This window comes from Apteryx rowi, unplaced genomic scaffold (assembly GCF_003343035.1).
Source record: "Apteryx rowi isolate R43461 unplaced genomic scaffold, aptRow1 scaffold_173, whole genome shotgun sequence".
In the NCBI taxonomy this organism is placed as follows: Eukaryota; Metazoa; Chordata; class Aves; order Apterygiformes; family Apterygidae; genus Apteryx; species Apteryx rowi.
This window is the reverse complement of record NW_020448008.1, coordinates 944,196-968,268: the sequence shown is the minus strand read 5'-3', so window position 1 is coordinate 968,268 and position 24,073 is coordinate 944,196. Positions and strand designations below refer to the sequence as shown.

Sequence of the window (24,073 nt, the reverse complement as noted above, 5' to 3'; positions counted from 1 at the left end):
GCTACTCTAGGCAGGGGGAGAAGTGGGGCCACAGTAAGTGAGCCCATACTGTAATAACGAACAAGATGCTGGGCTGCATTAGCAGACAGCAGATGTTAGGCTGTGCTTGCAGAATATAAGTGCCAGTGCTGTGAAAAGTATAGGGCTTCTATGGCCCTTGTCCTGCAGAGGGAATAAAGTGCCAGGCATCTTTGCCCAGAAGGTGGTGGTTCCTCTAAAAAGGTAACAGTAATTAAAAGGATGCTATCTCTGAAGACTCTGAATGATGAAGAGTCAGGGAGCTGGGTTTCTTCTGAGCAAAAAAGGGGAGGTGCTGGCATGACCTTATAGAAGACTTCTCAACTGTTAGGTGTCTGTCTGAAAGATGGCTGTGGGGCAGAATTCATGATCAGGAGAACTGAAAGTGATGAAATGTGTGGAGGCACACAGAGGAAAGCAGCATGTAGGGTGAATTAGCAAGGAGGGCAGCTGAGGAAGTAAATGAGCGGCTGTTGTGGGAGCACTGCGGAAAACGCCACAGAAAGCRATCTGTTTAGTTGTGTTGGGTCAGAGGGAATTCTTCTGTTTCAAAAACACCTCTATTGGGGTTTGAGTGACCTGCTTTTCTGTAGCAAATCTCACAGGGTGGTGAGAAAAGACCAAGAAGGAATTGAGAAATGTCTGGTATCTGCACAGCAGTGAAAGGGGAGACAGTATATGAGCTGGCCATGCTGTCACAGGACACAAGCACAATCCTCTCTCAGATTTTTTCCTTTTCTGGATGGAAAGCTCTTCTGCTTGTTTATCTCCATGTCCCTCTGCAACTTGTGCTGAAGAGCTACCTAGTGTGAACCTGCATGGTAGGACAGCAGCACCTTTTTCTATAGGACTGTGAAAGAAGTGGAGGCTGGAGGCAGTGGGAGGACAGCTTTCACATTTCACTCAAACTGCTGGAACAGAGACATGAACCATGCAAGTTGGAGTAGTTAGTTATTTGTTGATCCCTTGGCAGACTTGATATATTTTCCTTGTGTGTCACAGAGGAATTCCCTTCCTGCTGGCTCTGATCAGCTGGCYTGCGAGGTTGTGGGTGGTTGATCTGCTACTGGGAAGGGTGCCTAGCACAGGTTAAGGTGCTCTATAACACCTTTCCGCATCACAGAGTGCTTTGCAGGGATGTTAATAATGTTGCGGAGCCCGTGCTGGGTACCAGTGAGCATGCACTGGGTCCCGTGCCYGCAGCAGCCCTGGAGGTGGCGGTCCCCTGCTGACACATGCCCTAGCAGTAGCTTCCTGCCCCAAGTGGTAGCACAGTGTGTGTCTGACGGGAATCTGGTATGGTGCAGTGCTTCAGGATGCCAGTTGTGGGCAGGTAAACCTGAAGGGGGAATTTAGGAGAGCAGGTTGTAATTACCTTTAGCAAGATTAGGCCAGGAGGTAGGCAGGCAAAAAGGGGGTTAGAAGCCCAGCTACCATTTTACACGCTTGAATTCAAATGCTCTGATCCCTTCCTTGTGTGCCTTGGAGGCACCCACGTTCTCCAGGTGTGTGACTTCCCACTGGCAAAGTTTTTTAGGTACCTGTGTTTCTGTACTCACAAATTCTTAAGTCCTAGTTGCACAAATAAGCTTCATCTTCCCCCTTCCTGCCCCAAGCTCCTTCAGTGGGTCACTTTGCTCATGCTCTTGGACTGTCTGTGCCATGCAATTTGTATTCATGAGCTAGATGGTCTGGTGCCTACAGGGCTGGATTTGTTGAGCTTTTTTAYAGCTGCAGCTTTGGCAAAACGCAGCAAAGTGGAATCACATCACCCCTGTCCTGCCCTTGTCCCCACTTCTCCCCCAGTGTTCAAGTCACTGGGCCAGTGTCTACAGCACTCACCCAGGATGCCCCCAGTTTGTATAGCTGTTTTTGAYCGCTGGCTGTTGAGTTGTTGTGAGTGGCAGTGACTGGAGGGGGTGCTTGGGCAGGTCCACAGTCATCGAGGAGACTTGCTTCTGTGAATTTTCACAGCCTCTGACCATGTGCCCCATCTCCACAAAGCTGTTGCCTGAACCCCGTGTGGAGTTGGTTGCCTGGCTGGCTCCAGGGCCTCCTCTGTGTGCTGCCACCCTTGATGCCTCCTCGGGGAAAAAAGTCCCGTGTAGCTCTGGGGGCAGCAGGCACAGGCGGCAGGGACAGCCATTGGGGCAGCCCTGCCTTGTGGGGGACTGAGCCTGTGGTTGCCCAGTTGCTGCTGCAGCAGCTCTTCAGGTAACCAGTAGGCCACGTTGGGGCACTGAGGAAACCCATTCCCACTAGGTTCGTCATCTCTTCCTTTGCTTCAGCTAGACCAGCTGCTCATGGAGGGAGCGTCTCCTGCACTGCCAACCCTTCGTTTGCAATGAAACCCCCTCAATATCAGAGATGGAGCCCTTCTCCCTTCAGGCTCCTGTCTTAAATGCCTGTTGTGCACCCACTGGTGCCCATGCACGCAACCTGCTTCCCACTCCCCCTTTTTTTGGTTTTAGCTAACCCCGAGCTCCTGTGCCCCTGGAGCTCCGCAATTAAACCAAGGTGCCCTTCCCCACTTTGCCGAGCACGTCAGGAGGGCATCGGTCGCAGTGAAGGCGCAGAAGCCCTTCGACCCCTCCAGCGGAGCGGGGCCGCGGTCCCAGCAGGCCGGGAGGGCCATGGGGCCTGCGCGCCCGGGCCCGAGGGGCGCCTGGCAGGCGCGAGGCGTTAGGACCCTGCAGCTCGGTGTCTCTGCAGGAGTGAGCCGAGGCGAGAGCTAACGCAAACAGCTGTGCTGCGAGCGCCAGCCAGCTCGGGAGCAGAGCGAGGGGGAGAATCCTCTCACCACTCCTCCGTCGCCTCCTCTCCCCTCCTTCCTGCGCTCGCACGCGCTCCTGCTCTTGCCTCCCCTGGAAACCTCTGCTGCCAGCTGAGCCAGGGCTCCCAGGCGCCGCCAGGGCTCTCGGGATGAGGAGGATCAGGGCTAATGCCATCGCGATCCTGACCGTCGCCTGGATCCTGGGCACTTTCTATTACTTATGGCAGGACAACAAGCCTCATTCAGCAGCGTCCAGCAGATCCCCCAGCAGCAGCACCAGGAATGGGCAAAGACCGGCCGGGAGGCTGGAGATCCACCGGGAAGACAGGACCATCCCCCTCATTGTGAGACATGACCGCAGAGCATGTTGCGTTTTAATTCCTCCGCGATCGTCAATTCGGGGACTGGGGCTTGCTTGTTGTTGCTGCTGTCGGTTCCACCATGGGGAGAGATGCTGACGGGAACATTAATCCTAGTTCGTCAGGAGATCGGGGGGGGGTTGGGTTGATGAATGAATGGGGTGAAGGGGGAGAGAGGGAAACGGAGAGAGGAGGAGTTAGATTTGCATTTAGATTTCTTTGTATTTATTTTAGCATTTTTGCTTGTAACCATGGCAGCAGTTACAATTGGGGAGCAGGATCGGCAGATCTCAAGGGAATAGAGTAATGCTGTGTGTAAAGTATTTGYAAGTTGTCTCCACTGGCTTGCCCAGGCTCTGTTTCCCTGGCTGAGAGCAGGCTGTCCTTCTTGGCTGAGGGAAAGGGTGGATGAAACAGCTGGAAGGTTCTTCTTTTTTGTAAGAGGTGCATGCGTATATATGTATATATATACACATATGTATAATAATGCACAATTTTTTTTCCTGGCAAGACCAGAAAGAGCTGCATCCTCTAACAAACCCTTGCTCCCGCTTGCTGGGCTCTGTGAATCGGGGCTGGGTGCGGGGAGATGCAAGCAGCACTTGCTGCAGGGGGACTGTGTGCCTAGTTACTGGCCTCTACGTCTTCTCCCTTTGCTTTGCTCCCAAATAGGCAACCAGGGCTGAGCTCCCGAGCTTTAGCTGTCTCAAGCTAGAGAGGGCAGTCTGCAAGTCAGGCTGAGGCTTGGGTTTGGGCAGGGTGGGAGATGGGGGTGCCCTCAGGAGCTCCCCGCTGACCTGAGCGGTGTTAGCAGTACTCCCTGTGTGTTGTCTATTTGCACTGTTTCAGATTTGCTTTCAAAGTCTTGCACTCCCTGGGTTATCTGTGGGCTTGATATGGTGATAAAATCAAGCTCCTGACTTAAGGAGGATGACAGGAACCTTTCTGCTCTGTCCATGGAGGATGTTTGTCCTCCTTCAGCCTGCAAGGCAATAGCAACAATAAAGCTCCCCCAGCTCGAGGCAATAGCTTCATTAAAAAATAAAGCAGCTCCTGAGGTTAAAGTGACCCAGCAAGGCCATTCCCGGGAGTGACCCAGCTCAAGCAGTTGGGGAATTGCACTGTGTGTCACTGTTTGTTTGGCTGCAAATCCATTTATCAGCTGACTGCACACAGATGGAAGTGAACAAAAGCAGCAGCCTGGTCAGAGTTGAAGCAGGGGCCAGGTGCCGGGGTTCTCCACTTCCCTCCTGGATTGGTACTGTGATTTTTAGCCTGAGTCTCCATTTTCTTCACCTGTAAAATGGGGGTGGGGAGGGGGTTTAGGAAGCCTTATGAAGATATGGAAAACGCTGTTAGAGCAGCCTGCGCCCTTGGGCAGCATGGTGGGAATCCTTCTGCTCAGTCCTTCAGGCATCACTTGCAGCTGCAGAAAATCAGAAGTCTAAATAGAGGCTCTCAGGGAGAGCGAGGATGTTAGYTGCCACTCGTTACGGCCTATGGGTTGGTGACAGTTGGGACTGCTCTGCTGTGAGACCCTCCCTGGAGCAGGATGGTGGGAATGCGTGCAGTGCCTCCCAGGCAAGGAGCTCYGTACGAGGGCTGGTACTCACGCAGGCCCTCCGGGGCATGCCGGGAGAAGTTCTCACGCTGGCCGGGCAAAGTTGAGCAAAGTGAGGATTTGGAGCACCGTTGTCTGTTGGTTTCCACCTTAGCGCGGGGAAAGCTGCTGCTGAGCCCCTGATTTCTGGTGTGCTTGAATGCACTGCTCCGGGCATTTTATTTCTCCATTCCCCTGCTTATCCTTTTCGATTTTTTTTTTTATAGCATTTACTTTGTTCCCTCTCAGAGGGCTTGTGAGGTTTCATGAATCGATGTCTGCTAAGCACCTTAAAATCCTCAGGAGGAGGATGCTGTGGTAGTGCGGAGCGTTGGTATGTTGCTGCTGTTTGGGGGGGGGAGCAGCATGCGCTCACAGCTAGCCACATTATAAGCTGTCATTACAAGCTATAGTGCTGTATAGCTGTTGCAGTAAATCTGGTCCTACTCATCGAATGCTGTAAAACATCCCAGTTTTGGCCCATGCCCTAAATCCATTAGCAGAGAAAAGTAATCACCCTTTGCCTCCGCTCTCCCCTCTGTAACAGAGGCCCCGCAGTCTGCCAGACCCCGCTCTGGGTATGTGTGGGCCCCCGTGGCTGACGGCTGGGACAAGGGTGGTTCCTCTGACGCCCCGACAGCAGTGCGGCGCAGAGCACGGTGGAAATATCGTATCCTGACCCACAGCGATCTCTTTGCCTAGGGACTGGAAACAGCAGGGGCTTGCAGTGGCCAGGCTTCCCCCTGTGCATGTGGGGCACAGTTTCCCAAGGGGTCGGTGGGCTGCTGTGAGAGGCGAGCTGGTGAAGTGCCAAGCTCCTGCTGCTGTAACCATAGGCAGCGACGCTGCTGTCCATCCGGGGAGGGAGCACAGTGGACTTCACCGTGATGGGACGTGAATAACAAGCTGTCCTGTCTTTGGCTGTCCGCCTGCGTGGGAGCAGAGGAGTGACTGCGGAGCGAGCGTGGGGCGGAAAAGTGTGTGGGGAGCTGGGGAGGCAGCAGAGGCGCTGGGGACGGTGCTCCCTGAGCCCCCTGGAGCAAGGCTGGCGGCTAGCCTGGGGCTGGAGCAGTTGCTGTTGTGGGCTGCATCATTGGCACCTGCTGCCTACCTCTGTCTGCAGGGCCAGTCGGTGCCTCTTGAGTCCCTTGGCCTGCTACAGAGCCTCTAAGGAAGCTGCGCATTTTGATCTAGCTTTTGGTTTCCTCTGCTCTGTATGACTGATGATCTTGGAGTTTAGGTCTGGGCTCATCTGCAAATAAAGGTGACTCATGTAACTTATGATTCTCTGGAAAAATATCTTTGCATTTTTTTTTTAAATTGGCTGCTTTTCTGTCTGGAAAAAAAAATCTTGTCTCTTGGGTGAGTGAGTTGAAGAGCTCTGCTCTTGCATCTAGGCTATAACACTTCAAATCCTGGGCAAATTAAGGTGAATTGCACAGTTTTTAAAAATTGAAATGCTTTTTAGGCTTGAATTGAGTTGTGGTTTTCTTACTTCTCTCTTGATGTGAAGAATAAAAATCACATCAGTTTAAAAAGCTGTAGTTGATTGAAAGTCTTAATATTAAACCAGTTTGTTTATTGACCTCATATTTACCTGCAGAAGTGTAAACTTAAAATCTGGTTGTCTGACTCAGAGTCTGCAAGGCGAATGTTTGTGAATGTTTAAAAATGGGGGGAGGAAGATGTCAGCGGCTTCAGAGATCAGAGTTCCAGAAATAGCCCATGTAATAACGGTGACTCTTTAGATCCCTGTTTTAGATCCAGAAATGTTGAAATCTGGCCTTTTCATGATCAACCTTCCCAGTGAATCCTATCAAATCAGGATCTCTCTCTCTCTCTCTCTCTCTCTCTCTCCCCCCCCCCCAGAAATGAAGTTAACATACTGCTCAGTTCAGCTATGGTAAGCAGTAGTGAAGCTATTTGCCTGCAGCCCTTCTTGGCTGGAGGGCAGTGGTGCCACCTCCCTGCCTGTCAGCAGGTGAGGAGTTGATGCCTGTGCTCTGGCAATAACATCCTTTGTCTCTTTTTATGACATGTTTTGTTCTGTATGGGGGGAGGCAAGTGTCTCCCCAAACACATTCTATGGGCCCTCGAAATAAAAATGCAGAAACCTGATAAACTGCAGGACTGAACCACTGGTGAACTGAGCCTATGGGCACTTCTTGTTTGATCCTCCAAGGAAGGCAGAAATGCAAGCAAATATCGCGGTTCTAGGGAAGCATTTTTTTCTCTTAAGAGCTACAGCTTCATATAAATCAGTAGTCCTTGGACTTCTGGCAGTTCGGTCATGTGCCTTCCCCTAGAGCCCCTCTGGGCATTTCTGAAGGGTGGGCTTCCTCCCTGCGCTCTCTTTTCTCCCTCCCTGGCAGAAGTTGCCTTCTGCTCCTTGGAAGTTTCCCTGAGGCAGAACATGTAAAATGCATCTTTGGAGGGGTTTTGGCATCATTTCCACACAATGTACAAATGGTTAATTATTTGCTGCTTGCTGCTCGTCTGCTTTAGCACAGAGCTGATGGATAGAGCCCAGGACTCTGTCCTTCCCCCTCAAAAGATTGCAGAGTGGGAAATGTGCCCAGTATATTTATGTCCCATTGAAGAGATCAAGGCCAACACTGTTGCGCAGTGAAAGCTTGTTAGTCAGAAGGGCAGCTGGTATGTAGTTTTGAAAGAGGAGTTTTGCTGTTGGCTGGCAGTGTTTGTGGTGAAGATGCAGGTATTTGCTCCCATTTTCCAGTCAAAAGCTGGATGCGGGGCTGCCTGAGGGCTTCTCCAGGTTGCTGGCATTTTTAGGGTGGTACAGAAGCAATATTACTGGGAGAGGGAGATGGAAGAGAATTGTTAGATGAATGCTCTGAATCTTGTTAGGCTGGTGTCTGACTGCTGTTTAGAGCAGGTATCTTGCCTGTTACTGCTGTCTGACCAACTTTTGAGACCTGTGCAGCATCTCTGTGATCCCACTAGAGACTATCTGGCAGCTGAAAGATCCTATATTGTAATACTGACTCACATTTCCTGGTTTCAGCTTTTGCTGCTGCTTGCTATCTCTGTGTTCAGCCACTTGAACACCAAGGAGATAAGATCAAGGCATCTTCTTCCCTTGTACCAAAGGATTTCTAAATGTTCTGCAAACATTACTGAACCGAGCATCACCTGCCTCTTGTGAGAGAGCTGGTAGGAGACTCTTTAGGAACATGCTGGGAAAGGGAGATTTCTCTAGGTATAGGCAAGTTGAGGAGGAAAGATCTTGATCATTTGTTTTTGTGGGTTTTTTTTCCTCCTTCTTGTTTAGTCAGAAGACTAGCAGTGGTTGGATTTTACTTGCTTCTCTGAGTAACCAAGCTAGCAACCTTAGCCATGCCGGTATTTGCCACCGTACAAGAGCATGTTGACACAGTAGATTAACTTTCCAAACACTGTATTTGCTTTAGGACTTTTTCAGGTGGAGAAATATGTGTGTGTGCATTTGTTTTCTTGCTGCACCTGTAACCCTTGGGTTTGTTATGCTTTGGATGCAGGTGCCCATGAATCATACAAAGCAGGTGCCAGCTGACATTCACCATTCATCTGTCCCATCAAATGGTTTAACTCCCGACCCTTCATCACTTTTGCCCTGTCTGCAACTTTCAGGGGATGGTATTTCACTCAACTGGGATAAGCTGCAGCTTTTATGGATCAACAGGCAATTTCATTTTTCGGGGACTTCTATCCCCCAGGGCTCCCTCAGGATGTGCACCTGCCTGGAGGCAGGTCTTGTCAGCCTCAGGGATACAACTCTGGGAATGGAGGTGGACCCTGAATAAATGAAATAGAACAACAGGAGAAAGCACGGGTTCCCTGCATTGACATCCCGTCAGACTCATGAAGTGCAGGTTTCAGTTCATGTCCTGCTGTCCTTTGCAGAGAGGACCTAATATTTAACGAGATGCCACAGCTCACTTCAGCAGTGTCTAGCAGTGGGGARAAGCCCAGATTTCCTTGCAGACTGACTCTTACCAGGTAGCTTACCGGTTCCTTGTGGTTCCCACAGAGTTAAGCACAAGCTCCCTTTGGCCAAGCATGAAAATGATTTAAGTTGGGGGCTGGACTGCTGGCTCTGGTCAAGTTCTTAAAAACACAGACTTCATGCAACAATACTAGGCAAGCCAGGAAGAGGTGGTTTAAAGTTGAAGTAAGCAACGCTGTACTTGTAGCACAGAACCAACTGAGTAACATCAGGTAGTAGGAAAAATCTGCTGGTCCACTTGCATCGCTTAAGCTTACAATGTTACTAAAAATAATTATCAATAGATTATTTTTTCATTAGCTTTACTGGGCTCAAAGTCTCAACTTCTGCTGAGATGTACTATGAGTTGAAGGGGAACATGGTGGGAAGGTAAAAATGATTGTGCTTGGCAGGGCTAATATATATACACACGCACGCATATAAAAACACATAAATAATGTATATGTGTGCATGTGTATATATAAATAATGTATATGTGTGCGTGTGTATATATAATATAAAAATACATGTTTATATATATTTTCATTCTTTGTTTTTTTTTTTACCCTTGGATTTCGTGGCCCTGGCCTGTGTGGTTGGTAACACTCTGACCTTTGCTGTACCTTGCTTTCTGCGAGTCAATGGGGCTACCCGAGCGCTTCTGCAGCTCTGTTTTTAAGACTCGTTAGCTTCAGTTTGGCAATGCTGTGGCTGTTTAGTCTGTTTGCCCATTGCCAGCATCCTCAGGGCAGTAGGTCTTATGAGCTCTTGCTTGTGCTCACTCATTGAAGAATTTGCAGGGACAACAAATACTGAGTGGACATTGTTTGAGGCATGTGATGTGTGCAGAGCTGAGCCCTTTAAATCTTGGTGCCCTAGTTAAGAGTGATTTAGTCCTTCCAACCTGACATAGCCCATCTTATTTTTCCCTCTTCTTTCTTTTTAGTTAGAGGATTATAATTGTCGCATTGAGCTTAAAGGGGATTGGAGTGCTCTATATCTTTCTTCTGCTTTCCCCAATGTCTCCTAAGAGACATCATAAAGAAGGGGTAGGAATGGATAAATAGGTATTAGCATCACTGCAAGTGCTGAAGAAGAGGTGAGAAAATTCTCCCTCACCTTTCTTGTCTCTGAATTTGTCTTGCAGGATCTGCACGGGCTGCTCTGTGACCTGCTAGGCTGTGGCAGCTCCCTGACATGCTCGTGTTAATTCGTACCCTGCTTGCGTGACATGCAGAAGGGGGGGACTCGTGGCAGTCGGTCAGAGCAGGATCCTGCCAGCACTGGTGGGCAGTGCTGTGCAGAGGAGCTGCAGGAGAGGGGGGTGCTCAAATGCAGCTGTATGTATGAAGGCATCCTCCTCCTATTCTTCTGGGCCTGCTATAAGTTAGAAGTCCTCTAAGGTGGTATTCTGGTTCCCCAGCTCACGAGTGCACAAAAGAAACTTGATGCTATCTGTGGGTTACAAGTTCAGAAAACATAACACGCAGATCTGCCCAGCTCCTTCAGTCATACTTCAGCAGAATTTAAAAGTGTAGCATCTAAATTTAGCGTTAAACATTCTGATTTTTTGGGTGTTATTCACCTTGGAAGAATCCTTAGACGTGTCAGAAAGTAGAAGTGCAAAATGACCATTTGAACTCCTTGATTTATACAGCAGTGAAACTGAGGAATTAGGAAATAATACCACAGCACACAGCATTAATTAGATGTCCAGGAATATGCTAAACTATGACAGATTCATTAAGATCAATTAAGCTTTGAGGATCCACATTACATCATCAATTTTCTGGTCTAGCTTTCTGTTAATGCTTTTATAATTCCGCTAGAAATAGGTCTCCCACTGCTATATTTAACTTGCCAGCTTTGTGTGAAGCTTTAAGTGTGGTCTTACCATTCTGTGCGGCAAGGACAGCCATGAAGCATGTTGCCAGGTCATTTTGAAGCATAAAAAGGAGTTCATATCTTTTCAGTCTTGAGTAGGGGAATTGAATCTCAGTGGAAAACATCTTTTTACTTAGATCAGAATTTGCTTTAAGTTATCAGTAGTTCAGTATTTTTCTTCCCAAGGTAAATTTCCATATCGTTGTCAATGGGAACATGTGATGTGGGTAAATTTAGACTGATTTTGGTCGTCATGTATCAGTTGGTGGCTGGCCCTTTGAGTTGTCAGATGTTGGTTAACCTGCGGTAGACTTGGTTCCCCTATGATCTGTACAAAGTAGGGATTGGGGTAGCGCAAGCCAGTTACCTGAGACTGCTTGGCAGAGTTGGGTGAGTCTCTAAAGTGCATCAAGATTTCAGCTGCCAAAGGCAAGATGTGGAGACAAGTTCTTTACTGTGAGAAACCAGCAGGCTCCTGAGCCTGCCAGCCTCTTCCTCGCCRTGGCTGTGCCTCCCTGTATGCCTGGGGAAGTTTGCAGCCTGGCTCACAGCTGGGTGTGCATCCTGGTAGCAGATTCCTCCTGTCTGCAGGTTGTCTGCTCTGGGACCAAAGACCTCATGTAAGTCAGGAGAATGAAGCAGGAAAACTTGCTGAATAATAAATTGTTAGGGGCTGCTGCAAGCCTGCCTGGAGTTACTAGTCACCTTGCCATCTTTTTCTAAGTGATTTGCACATCAAAGTTAGCCTAAGATCTCCTGTGTGTCTTGCTCTAAAACAGACCTCATGTAGAGCCTGCATTGCTGGGTACCTCATGGTAGTCTGTAGCTCCCTCCTCATAGGGGTATTTTGGTATCCAGGCTGGGGGCTGTTCTGCTCAAGGTTAAATGTGAACATAAAAGACAGCATCTGTCCCAGGGAGTTTATAATCTCCATAGATGAGTCAGACAAAGGGTTGGAGAAAGAAAGCATTCTTCCCCCTACATCCCTGATGTAGAGCAGTGAATAAGTCTAAATCTTTGCTGAAAGGAGGAAAAAAAAAAAAGTATGTCTGTTATTCAGATCTGCTAACCTCTGGTAATTAACTCTGATTAAGATCCCAATAAAGTCAAGACAGCCTGGATATTAACTGTGTACTAATGTGAATTCAAAGAACTTCCTACTGGATTCAAGCTGCTGCCTAGAGATCATTAAAATACAGTCTGTCCTAGCAACATTGCTATTTTAACTGGACTTACTTCATTCTTGTTAGGATTTTGCATTTTGTCTTGGTAATTGCTCCCCCCCCCCCCGAATAATTTCTATGTGATGGGTTATAAGCTGGCCACCTAAAACCTAATTTGGCATTTAGCATAACCTGAAGGGGCTGAGAAAGCTTGGGGGGGATAAATTCTGCTAGTGTCTGTGTATAGGGGGCTCAGGAATTTTCTACCCCTTCAATTATACCTAGTGCTGGCTCAGGTTTTGGTGTGTGCNCCCCCCCCCCCGATCATTTTGTGGAAGAAGTGTTTAAGAACAAGCTGCTGCAGGCTGTGTATGAGACAGGATAGGAAAGCTTATGAATGATTCCTGTAGGTGAAAATGTTAATCAGTAAACCAGTTACCACTTAACAGCCCTATGCTTCATTAAGTTAAACTGCCCTCTGTACTGAATGGAAATAAATCCCAGGGCATTTCCTGAGCTCACACATGAATTCTGTGAGCTGGGAACTGGATTTCAATCTCTTCCATCTTAGCCCTAATACTTAAATGCCTTCTTAAATGCTTGTTAGCTGGTTGTGGTTGCGACTAGCATGTCCGTGTGGCTCCATAAGGATGCTGCTTCTTTGGTCTTAACTCTAGTCTCTGTGGGTTAAATTCTTTCTTGACTTTATCAGGGTAAAGTGAAGTTTCCCATGTTATGTTGTTTTTAATGCAAAGTGACATCCATAACCAATGCCTGGGTTCTAGTTCTGTGCTCAGACCAATAGCCTATGTGATTTGTTCTTGTTGGGGGAAAAAATACATTGAAGTCAGTCTAAAGATTGCTCTCTGCAGAAAAAACGAATGTTTTCATCTGAGCATACACTCCTGTCCTTTGTAGTGCGTACTTGTTTGTTGTCTTGCTGCCACGTTCTCTAACCAGATAGATAATGGCAATGTAAGTGCCTGCATGCTTGAACACCTATATTCCTATCTGGTGACAGATTGCACAAGTTATAAAGGGTAATACTGTCTGATTGGGCTTATGGCCTTTTTGCCACAAGTTATTAATGGCCAAATGCAAACACACAGAGGAACATCTACTTTGGTAGAATTTTACAAGGATGAATTCAGCTATTCATACGCATTGTTGCTCAAAATAAGAGTCTGAATGTGGTACATCTAAATCCGGGTATTGCACCCCCCCATTTTTGTGCCAAGAAGTAGTAACTAATTTAGGCTGTAGCAATGGGGACAAAATCTGCTGAATGATCCAAAGGTACAAATGGATGAATGAGCCTTTACCCCCACTGTATTGGTACCTTTGTTGCTAATAAATCTGTCATGTAAGTAGGGTAAATTCACCTATAAAGCATGAAGGCCTTGAGTTGCAATCTGTACCTGAGTACAGATTATAACCTGTACCTATGCTGCAAGACACAGTCTAGAGACGCCCTCTCTCTCACTCAAGACAGGTGAGGAGGAATGTGCCTTATTCATTTCTTGGGCAGCAGCAATATGCCACCTCAAGAGGGCTCCTGACAGCCACAGGTAACTCGAAGCCTCTGGAGGAACCTGTCCTGTTTGCCATATACTTGTTCTTTCTTCTTGAACGTTTCCTTGTATCCTTATGGGATTGGGACAGAATTCATGCTTCAGAATGGCTCTTCATTGTAAGCAGAAATGTGTTATTTTGAGTTACTTGAGGAAAAAACGACCATAAGACTGGAAACCCTGATGATCCAAAGGAAGCTTCCTTCTTTTTGAAGCTGCTCATTAGCTAAATAACTTTGCTCCTGGAAAAGGTGAATGGAAAATCCTCTACTGTTGTTTGGGGTGTTCAGCTCTCTGGAAGGCTGTGGTTCCAGAAGGACTATTTGCAATTCCTCTGCCACTTTGATACCTCCAGCATTCCCAAAGTGCATGGCAAAAAATAGCTGTGGGGGAATGTCCTGGATGTTATTTAGAAGACAGTTCAGCTATCTGTCCTCTGGACATCCACTGAATCTGACAGAGAGAAAGGCATTTATACTGTGTTTTAGTAAGTTCTCATTATTGACCTAAAAACTCATCACTGTGTATTTCTCAAACTGATAGTTGAAAAAAATCTCTTAGCTTTTAATTAAATTGATTTGGTGCATTTCTGAGAATGCAAAGGTGAACAGCAATATGCTGCTTGGTTAGCTGGGCTTGCTAACATAAACTTGGAGGGATTTCCCTGGTGCTCCCCATGACTGAGAAGCATTAAGTGTGGGGCGCAAAGATATTTTATTATATGCTCATGAGGTAGGGCTCGTCTGGAAATATTGAAATACATTTAAAACATTTGAATGATTGCTGAAATGTAGAGTCTTAATAGTGCCTTCCTTAATTTGTCAGTACAGTGATTTGAATTTCTTAGGAAAGAAGAGGTGTTTTTTTTGTGCTTCCTCTTTACAGTCATGTCATTGTTGTGGAGGAGTTAAATACTGTGTTCTGCAGGCAGTCTCTCTGCAGATGCAGGCTGCCTCCTACAATAATGACCCACTCGGTATCTCTTGGAGCCTCTTGCTTGTCTGGGGAGGTACAGAAGTCATCTGATAACTCTTCTTCCCCACCATCCCGTTAAATAGATTGACAATAAAATACGCAGGATGCACAGCAGCCTCAGCACTGTGGTTTTGGTCTGTATTGTGCCAGGTTGCATGGTCACTGTCTGAAACTTAGATGAAATGATCATCTAAGGATGCTGGCATTAGAGTAGGATTCAACATCACTTGGCAGGAGCTGGCTGCTCCTTGCCTGTGGAAGGAGCTCTGCTGCATCCCCTCATTTGGAGATGTGAGAGCTGAGAGGACTGCTCTTATAGAAGCCATCTGCTCCTCCAGTGCTAATTTCATGGACCACTTCCTGTTCAGGAGAGGAAAATGCTACCACTGGAATTTTTCTTTTTAAGCCAGATTTGTTGGTAGTTTAATGCATGTTATGGCCTAATGAGAGCAGTGATTTTCCTGGAATGCTTTCTTTGCTGTGTGGCAAAGGGGCTGTTTCTGTCTGATTCAGCTGCTGGGCAGCCAGATTTGTCCTTGCTGATCAATAAGCAGAAAGTGCTGTATTGTGCACCTGAAACAGAGATACTAGCTCATATATTTATCAGTTATTTTCTAATATCAGATTAGTTGGGACTAAGATACTGCACCAAGCCAAGGATCTAACTATGTAAAGATATACAGGCTGAAACTGAATTATTATTTCTACAGTGAACGGATCTGTACTGATATCTGTTCTGCCCAATGTTTTCTTTACAGGGGAAACAGTCCAGAGACAATAACACTGAGACGCTTCAGTTGTTACTTTTATTAATAAACAACTTTTTGCATCGACACATCTGTCAGGAGCACTTGACACTTCAGAAATGTGATAAGTGTTAGAGCATCATTTTTACACATCAAGAGTCTGAGGCAGAGAAAGGTTAAAGTCTTGATTTACACTGACTGTTCAGGCTCTATTGACTTTCTCTTTGAAAGTCTTTGATGCCAGGCATTTGACTGACATTTTTCCCTCGAGCTTCAGTGCATGTTTGAATAGTCATAGCTCTTTTGCAGAGAGGGGAGGTGGATTAGGGAAAAGAAGGTGGCTATACTCCATCGATGCGCAGTGCCAGTGTGCTTTGCACCTCAAGGATGGCACTTCTCCTGGGGTGGCTTTGGGATGCAACACAGAGTGCTCAAGTCTGTCTGCAAGCGTGGCATTGTGAAGAGCTGCAAGGTGAAGGCCCTTGCAAGTGACTCAAGTGGGAAAACAGTAATGAGCTGTTCCAGGTATGGTTTGTTGGCTCCTGCTTAGCAGAAGAAAGTGTCACTGTGATTTGTGCTTAATTAGCCATACAACCGGGTTTTATTCCTGAATCAGACTCCTGGTTAAACTAAAATCCCTCAGGTGAGACATGAGTGATTTGCACAGGGTTTGTAATTAGAAGAGTTCATCATAAACACTGGCATCTTTCTCTTTAATACGGCAGGGGATAGAGATGAATTACATCAGTGGAAATGTGTCTGTTGTTGTTCAGTGTTTATACGAAATGTGGCAGTCCTTAGGGTCTCCAGACAGGGATGAGGTTCAATATGATATTGCTGTGCTGACACTATTATGTTTTTAATTATTCAATGAATCGCTGACTGAATTGAGGTATAGCTCCACAAGACTTGCTCTCTGCTGATCAGGAGACACTTAAACTTGCATATTTGTAAACTTCTAGAATTGCAGTGATAAAGGGGGAAAATCATGACATGTTTAAATTTTTAATAGCACCTCTCCCCTAAACATCTTTGTTTTCATTTCACGCTGCCACTGGTGGAGGAAAGGATAGAGTGCAAGGTGACTTGCTATGACAACTTCAAAATTAACAGCTTAGTTCAGAGTGTAAGTAGGTCTTACGCCCTCCTTGCCCTTCCGTCTCCCCACATCTCCTTCAGTTCAGCTGCCCATAGGGGTACCACATTGACAGTGACCTAAGAAGAGAGAGTTCAGAAAGTCCATTTGCTGTGCAGAACTCAAAAATCGGAGGTTAAAATTGCTTATTGAGTCTTTCTCTGTGAAACCTACCTTCCAGCACCAAAGATTAATTGCTTCCACTCAGATTCTGAAGGGTCTGTCCTTACAGATGATAAAATAAAAATGTCTCACTTGATCTAACACGCATAAATATGATTTTAAATGCTTGCCAGTGGGGTGCAGCAGGGTTCTCCTCTGAAGCTAGTGGGAACAGTTAGACCACTAGAATGGCTTTTTTACCAATAATTTCCATCTGGATTCTAAGTGAAAATTTCTTTCAGCTTCTTTGACTCCTGCCTTTCTCCCCAGATAGATATCAGATTGTAAGCCAATAGTTAAGGAGAATTGCCTCCTCCCCTTGCCCCAGAAAGGAAGTTAACACATGCAAGCTCTCATGGAAACAAGTTTTAAGTCCTTTTTTTAACTTGGCAAAGACTTCAGTCTCACCCCAGGAACCTTGGGGAGCAATGCCAGTGTGGAAGGCAGAGGCAGAAAGGGAAGCCCATGCAGATGGCTTATAGGGGAAAAGACAAGATGTGCTCCGAGGAGATCAGCTTTGTGGGAGTGGGGTATACCTGCAGGGTGTGGGGCCAAATCCCACTGGGGCTATCACTGTAGGTAAAAGCTGTGATTATCAGCTCTATCTGGCCTCTAACACAAAAGCTAGGTCATCTGTGATGTTATTAGAGAAGATTACTGTCCAAGAGTTTAATTAAGACCTGCTCTTCAGTGAGTGCTGTATTGCAGATTCCCTCTGCACACTTTCACTTTTCTTTGGGGGTTGAGGGGTTAGGAAATTTTCTTCTTCTCTTCTTTGCTCTCTTGTGGTGAGTTAGGATGAAAGTGCCTCTGCAGCCAAGTATGATTTGATAGGTCTTGCCTGGAAGATTTATTTACTTCTGTGAGGTTTTTCAAGTTTAGCTGGAATTTAAAGAGCTGAAGAAATATCTGTCCTTGTTTGCAACTCTGCAGTGCCTATAATCTGCATCTCAGAAGAGAGACTATTGTGAAGTTTTTAAGATGCTGGAAGAAATGCTGACCTGTGGGCTGTGTGCATTCTTTGCCCAGAAAAGCCCCTGGGATAATTTCTGTGCAGAGTTTTCTAAATGTCTAGCTTGCAGTTTGAGGGCCCAAACACAGGGTTTTTTTGTTTGTTTTATTTTTAATCATGAGGACGAGAGTTATGGACCAGTAATTTAAAATAGATAAGAATTTACTGACAATCCATAGCTTATTGGATTTCCTCTATGTGAAATCTCATGTATGGCACTGAGGATTAATTGATTAAACTCTAACTAGAAAAGTTTATTCTTTAAGATATGAGTAACGAAAAATTGCCTCACTGTCTCCAAAGAGGATAAAAATAGGAGTTTAAAATGGCTGTTGCCAGGCAGAGAACACCGTTATCTGCTTTTAATTGTAGGACAATTTTTTCCTTTAAAAAACAAAACAAAAACCTGGTGAATCTAAATCTTTTATGTCCTAATGGCGAATGGAAGCAGTTAATTAAAATAAACACTTTAGATCTGAGGTTTGCAGGGTCTCTAAGATGAAGGGCTTAGGTAGATTTTGAAGTAGGTGTTTTATGAAGCAGTTCTTTCTTTGAGCTGAGATGGAAAAGAGGTGTTAATTACTTCTCCAGTGCTCTGCAAGATGTTACTGTAGCCTTGTGAACATCCTTAATCGTGTTCTCCAAAGATCTTGCTGAGGCCATGCAGCTGGAAGAAGTTCTGGTAGTTTGCTGAAAGAAGCAAGAATACTTGATTTAAAAGCCTGGGAGTGCTTCTTAACTGCTCCTCTTGCTCTGCAAAGATGCTGTTATATTTTGCTCTGCAGGTTACTATAAAGAACTGTGCCTCCAGATTTTGAGTGTTACCAGTGGGGAATAGTGGCTGGGAGGTCAGGAAACACAGGAGAAATCAGCCTTCCCAGCTGTCTTGTGGGACATTCACTTCATCTGTGTACACAAGATGCTCCTATTTCCTTGCCTCTGGGTACCACCTCCCTTTTGGGCTGTGAAGAGAGGCAGGGTCTGGGCCAGTACAGTGCACTACGGGCAGGAAATGAGGGTTCTGCTAGCTTTTGAGTGGTCTCTGGGGGGGCATCTTCCAATAACTGGGTTAAGAGACTGAGGGATGTCAGAGGAGTGAGGGGTTTTTGGAAGCAGGAGAGGGGACCAAGAGGAACAAAGTCCAGGTTGGTCTCTACCAGGTCCTGTCTGTGATCCCTGAGGAAAAGTGGTTTTCCTCTGTCACCTCTTACGCTTGTCCTCAAATTAATTGTTTGATACAAGTCTACAGACAATGCTATACAGACAAATCTGAAATCAGATCAGAATTGTTAAGTCTCTAAACTATCTGGTGTGCTGCAATGTGACTGGCTCGCCATCGTGATGCTGTCTCCTTAGGGCATGAGAAATAGAGATGGAAGAGCCCTCTCATGGTTGAGCTGGAGGGAACAGGACCTGGAACTGCTGGGTTTGATCCCTATTTGGCTGCCAGCTAAGCTTCATAGCTTTTGAAGCTGTTCAGGACCTATCTCACAGAGCCATGGAGCAGGCACAGCTCCTGCTGCTTCTGCCCCCTTGAGCCTGGCCCTGCCACTCTGTCCCTCAGTGGCCAAGTTGGGAGAGGGGGGTGCTTGCACTGACCTCCCTCAGCAGGGAGGCTCTACCAGCAAAAACTTTGGAGCACTTTCAACTCTATAGATTAAAACTGCAACAAATGAGCATGTGCTTGTGATTTATAGTATAAGAGATGGCTAAGTGAAGCTGTAGTACCTCAACCTGTGAGACTCTTAGTTTCAGGGTTCCCAAGATACCAACCCTGCTTGAGATAGGTAGCTCTTTTCCCTCAACACCTATCATCACATTTGAGACCTTACATGGTTGGACATGAATTACAAAAAACTGGTTAATGCAGAGATAAAATTTACTGTTACATTGCCTTCTCTAAATTGCATGGTCTGTGTCAGTTGTCTCTCTCTAAGCAGCCATTTTTGGAGTAGCCCATCACGCAGTACCATTATGCTTTTGCTGAAGAAGTTTGCTTTTCTGCAAAGGGAAACATGATTTCTTCCCTAATCTATAATTAAAGGTCAGTGGGCTTTTGAAAGGTACCTTTTTGAAAGGTTTCTACTTTTGTTTAACAAAATTACCTATCCTGTTCTGAATGGCTGATGTATTTCAACCCCAAGCCTATAGCATTGCAATACAAACCTCTACTGCTTTCATTTAAAGACTATTTATTTGTAGGAACCAGAGAGTTATCCTCTGTGAACCAGGCATACAGAAGTGGATGGTGTATGGTTCTAGCAAATCAAAAAAAGAAGGATATGTGTGCAAAGGTGCTCTGTTTTATGATGAATATACATTATAAAGATTTGACCCTGTGAGACAATTTTCTATTGTTTCTTAGCTACTAGTTTCTAATGAAGAATGTGTTGCTAGCCTGTTCTTCTTTTCCACTGAGTTGGGGAGTTGTCTGTTAAAGGTTCAGCCTTTCAGGATTACCTGAATATTCCAAGCATTTGGCTCTTTAAAAATCTTCTTGCAAAAGGACACCTTTCTTTCTGCTGTTGAAAGGGTTCTCTCTTGCATGCCCTTAAGTCTGAACCTGGTCACAGTTAGTTACTTGGGGGGGGTGAATTTCTGGGTTTATTTCATCYTATTTTCACTGATCCCTTGGAGCAGCCTGTGAAGCACATATTGAAAACCAAGGTGTTAGCCACTACGTTGACAGAGCAGTTCCGGATGGCATCCTCATGCTAACTGTATTTAGGCATCTGTAGATTAATACCAGACCCTTGAAGTACATGTTAACAATGAAGGAAAAGTTGACTTTACATGGTTTGTTCCCATTTTGCAGGCCCCCTTTGGCTGAGCTGTTTAGGGGAAAAGTTGGAAGTGGATGTAGTAGCTCAAAACAACTTTGATTGTCTTCGCTATGAAGAAAAGTTAATCCCAAGAACCCTGTGTGGAGGTGATGAGGAACAGTAGCTTGGTCCTCATCAGAGAGGACCAGTAATGACACTGTGAAGGTGCCAAAAATGGCTCCAGTGAATGAAGTGGGCAGAGCCCTGTGATCACATCGGGGCGGAGGTAGGAGCTGACTGTTTCCTCACAGCACCCCTCTTCCCAGTGAGCAGGCCCTGCAGTGTTTGCAGCATACTGAGTATTAATTTCCTTCTCACATAACTGGGAAGTAGCTTTGTTTGCACTGGATGAGAACCTAGCTTTAAAAAAAACAAAAGCAACAAAACAAACTTAAAATTACTGTGGTATTGCTATGGTAACAAACATCTGAGAAAGCAGACAGATCTCTGTATCAATTGCAGATTTGGGCTTATAGCCTGTGTCCTGGTCGTTGCACACGAAATCAGAGACAGAAATGAAGCTGTAAAGGAAAATAGTAGTGGGTTTGAGATAGCTACTGCTCCCTCTGCTTGAGGCAGGCTAGGAGGGGTTGCAGGCTGTTGGTGAATGTCTGCCATTGCCTGATCTCTTCTGCCCCTGGTACTGAGAGATGAGGGGCCAGGTGCTACTTTGCAGCACTGAGCTGAGGCTGAGCAGAAGCAGGTGATTACGGGATGGGTGTTGGAATAGCCTGCATTTCAAGCTTTAGAGTACTTTGATCACTGTCAGGACTTGTAGTATTTTGTGGGGGGCTTTGACTAGTTGGAGAAGACTTGAATCCAATTTGCACATGGTGTATCTCTTGCAGCTTCCAGGACATTCAAAAATAGGTCTGGAACCAGGCCCAGGAAGACAGGCAAAGGGAGCTCAGCTTTTTACTCTTGGTGTTCTGCCGCGTGTGGTGTGGTTCTGCTTTTTGCTTTGTTTTACATTCTAGTTGTCTGTTTTCACTCTGTCATGGGCGTGTCATTGTTCCTTTAAAATTAGTGAAGTAGGAGAGGAGCTCCTAAGAGCAGAGCATTTTGAGTTTCTGGCTGAGATACAGCTAGATCTTCCAAAATGCTCATAATGCATAGGGTATCATGGTAATTCAGATAGTCCTCTCCCGCTCCAGAAGCATCTCCAGGGAAGTGTGGCAGGACTGGGCAATAGAGGAGAGAGAGGGAGAATCTTCCACCAGGACAATTATGGAGTTGGGTGGAAGCCCCACAATGATTGTGGAGGCTGATGTTTGGGAGAGAAGGAAACCCATACTGAGAGGACATGGCTTTGAAGAAGAGAAGAGAATAGACTAGCGTTTGCCAGAGTTGGTGCCCCATCCAGATGCTGCCTAGAAAAAGAGATCCTGTTTCCCTGCACCACTCCTTCGGGGGATGATCCTAAAAGGAGTGTAGCACAGTGTGCATGTGAAAAGGAAGCTGCCCCTTTTAATGCAAGGACTTCTCTGGYTTACTACTGCTCTGGCTCCCCTCAGGGATCAAGTGGCAGGCTGATCCTTCCTGACTGCCATTTCTGGCCTTGAATTAATTGAAGCTACTAAGTGAGATATCACGGGGGACTTGATTTGGATGCGTTTGGCATGCTGCTTGTTTCTGTTCTACTTTGCGTATGACTGAAGAAGCAGGGGAAGAAATGATAACTGAACTCCAGGAAATTCAGTCTCATGGATCAGGGCACATGCTGACATGTAATTGTGTGTGGTCATGTCATTTAGTGCTTACAGTAGACGTGCATGGTAAAATTAGCCTTGCACTGACACCTGTAATTCGGGATTGTCCTTAGTGCTGAGTATTCAACTCTACAACCTAAATACACCTTCTAGTATTGATTTGGAGAGGGCTGAGGGAGAGATTTGTATGAAGTAAATTATATATTGACAGACAGTGAAGTTCTCCTCATCTAAAGAAGAAAAAATCTTGAAGAATGTGTTGCTGTAGAAGTTCAGGACATCTCTCATCACTGCCTTCAGACAGTCAGGATAACTCATATTTTTTAAGCCTCTGTTAATTACGGGTAAAGACTGAAAAATGCATTTCAGCAACCGGCTGAATCCTGAGCAGTGTGGGTTATTCAATGGGCATGAGAGTTGCTCTGCACACTCTGGTTCACACCCTGTGCCTGCAGAGGTCTCAGTGGCAGCTGCCTTTGTGCTAATCAAACATAAAATTCCACATGCCACTTTGAACTATTAAATCCATTTTATTTAGTAGGAGATGCTGCTGTGCTACAGAGTTTTGCTCTTCATTGAAGTGTAGCTTGTTGCTGTTCAGACCACCTTCAGCTGTGGTATGTATAGGCTTCCTGAAATAGGATATGCAGGATAAATCCATTGGATGGTGTGGGTCCACAGTCCTGCCAGATTTGAATTCATTATTTAAAACGCCTTTTGCACCTTATCGAATATAGTAAGAAATGCTTGTTCCATACTGTGTAACACACAGTTACAGGCAAATGCCTCTTTCACTCTCTCCTTTTCTCATTTAAGGACAGGCCTCCCTCTTCTTGTTCCTTATGTAACAGTTCTTTAAAGTTTTTTGGTGGTTGGTTTTCTGGTGTTTTTTTTTTTTTTTTTTATTAAATGTGATATCTTTACTGTTTGTCCCCATGCTTGTAACCAGAGCTCTGTTGTTTGTTTTATGACTTTTAAACCTACTTTGAACAAACCTGTCAGCACGTTTCCTTTGTTCATGTTTGTTCACCTCCATGTTCCCTTCTTGTGCTAGCAACACTAAAACCCTACAAGAATGAGCTAGAAATGTCTACAGCTTTGTCTATCTGGGGAAAAATGAGCTGCGATTGAAACTCAATGGCTTTAATGAGCTGCATTGTGTTTAACCTTTAGCTCACCTCCATCAGCTAGAAATTGATACATTATTTGTATTCTGTGTAATGAGGGCTATTTAACAACATACTCAGAATGGTTTCTAACACAATTCATTTTCTAGGGCAAATAAAGATTTGAAAAAAGGGAAAGCTTAATGTGGTAAGTAGCTTGATATTTCCAATAGATTATACAGTCACGTGTTATAAAATCTGGGTGTGAATGATAGTGCAAGATGGGGGAAAACTGGAGCCCCAGTTAGCACAGGGTGTGATTTTTCTCTCTGTTCATATTTTCTGTAGGGGCTGAAATCCTTTCCTGCTGAGATCACTGGGAATTGTGCCACTGGGCCAGGATTTTACTAGTACTTTGCAACATATTTAGATTTTACATTATATTCTTCTGAATACAGACAAAATGTCTGTGTTTCATGTTGCTCTGTGTAACTGAGGAGAGGAGAAGGGAGACTTTGCTCAGCAGAGCTCATCCTCATGAATAACTGCATGATTTTCATGGAGCATGATAGGATTGAATACATCTCATTTTTATTTTTCCTTCATATTTAGGAAGGTTTCTGAAGGCCCAGGCAAGGTTCTGTGACCATCACAACACTGGTGGCTTTTTGGAGCTGTGTTCTCTTTGAAATAAATTAAAGTGGTGAAAAATTCACCTGTTTGGTGCTCCTAGGCACTGGGTGATAGCTAGACTGTTACATTGCCCAAATAAGTGAACAGAGTTCACCCAGTTCAAGGGTTTATTCTCAGCTGCCCTATTTTGAAATAAGAGAATTTAAAAAAATGGATCTGGCAAAGCCTAAGAAGAAGGGAAAACCCTGTTCAGTGGCAGTATTGGCTATACTCACACAATACCTCTTTCTTTTGGGAAGCCATAGGTTGAGGCTGCAGCCCCAGATACTGGAAACAGGCACCCACATTTTTATTGAGATGTGTGAATCTTTGGTTTGAAAACTTATTTGTAGGAAACTGCTGCCCAAGCACTGAGCTGGT

The 24,073-nt window shown here is 45.6% G+C and overlaps 1 protein-coding gene across 1 annotated transcript in view; it reads left to right on the top strand.

Moving 5' to 3' along the window:
* The first annotated feature begins 2,940 nt into the window (after positions 1-2,940).
* GALNT16 (polypeptide N-acetylgalactosaminyltransferase 16) overlaps positions 2,941-24,073 on the top strand; it is a 73,639-nt gene continuing 52,506 nt past the window's right edge. The window contains exon 1 of the mRNA XM_026060958.1: positions 2,941-3,135. Within this exon, the coding sequence (XP_025916743.1) occupies positions 2,941-3,135 (195 nt within the window). The remainder of the gene's footprint in view (positions 3,136-24,073) is intronic.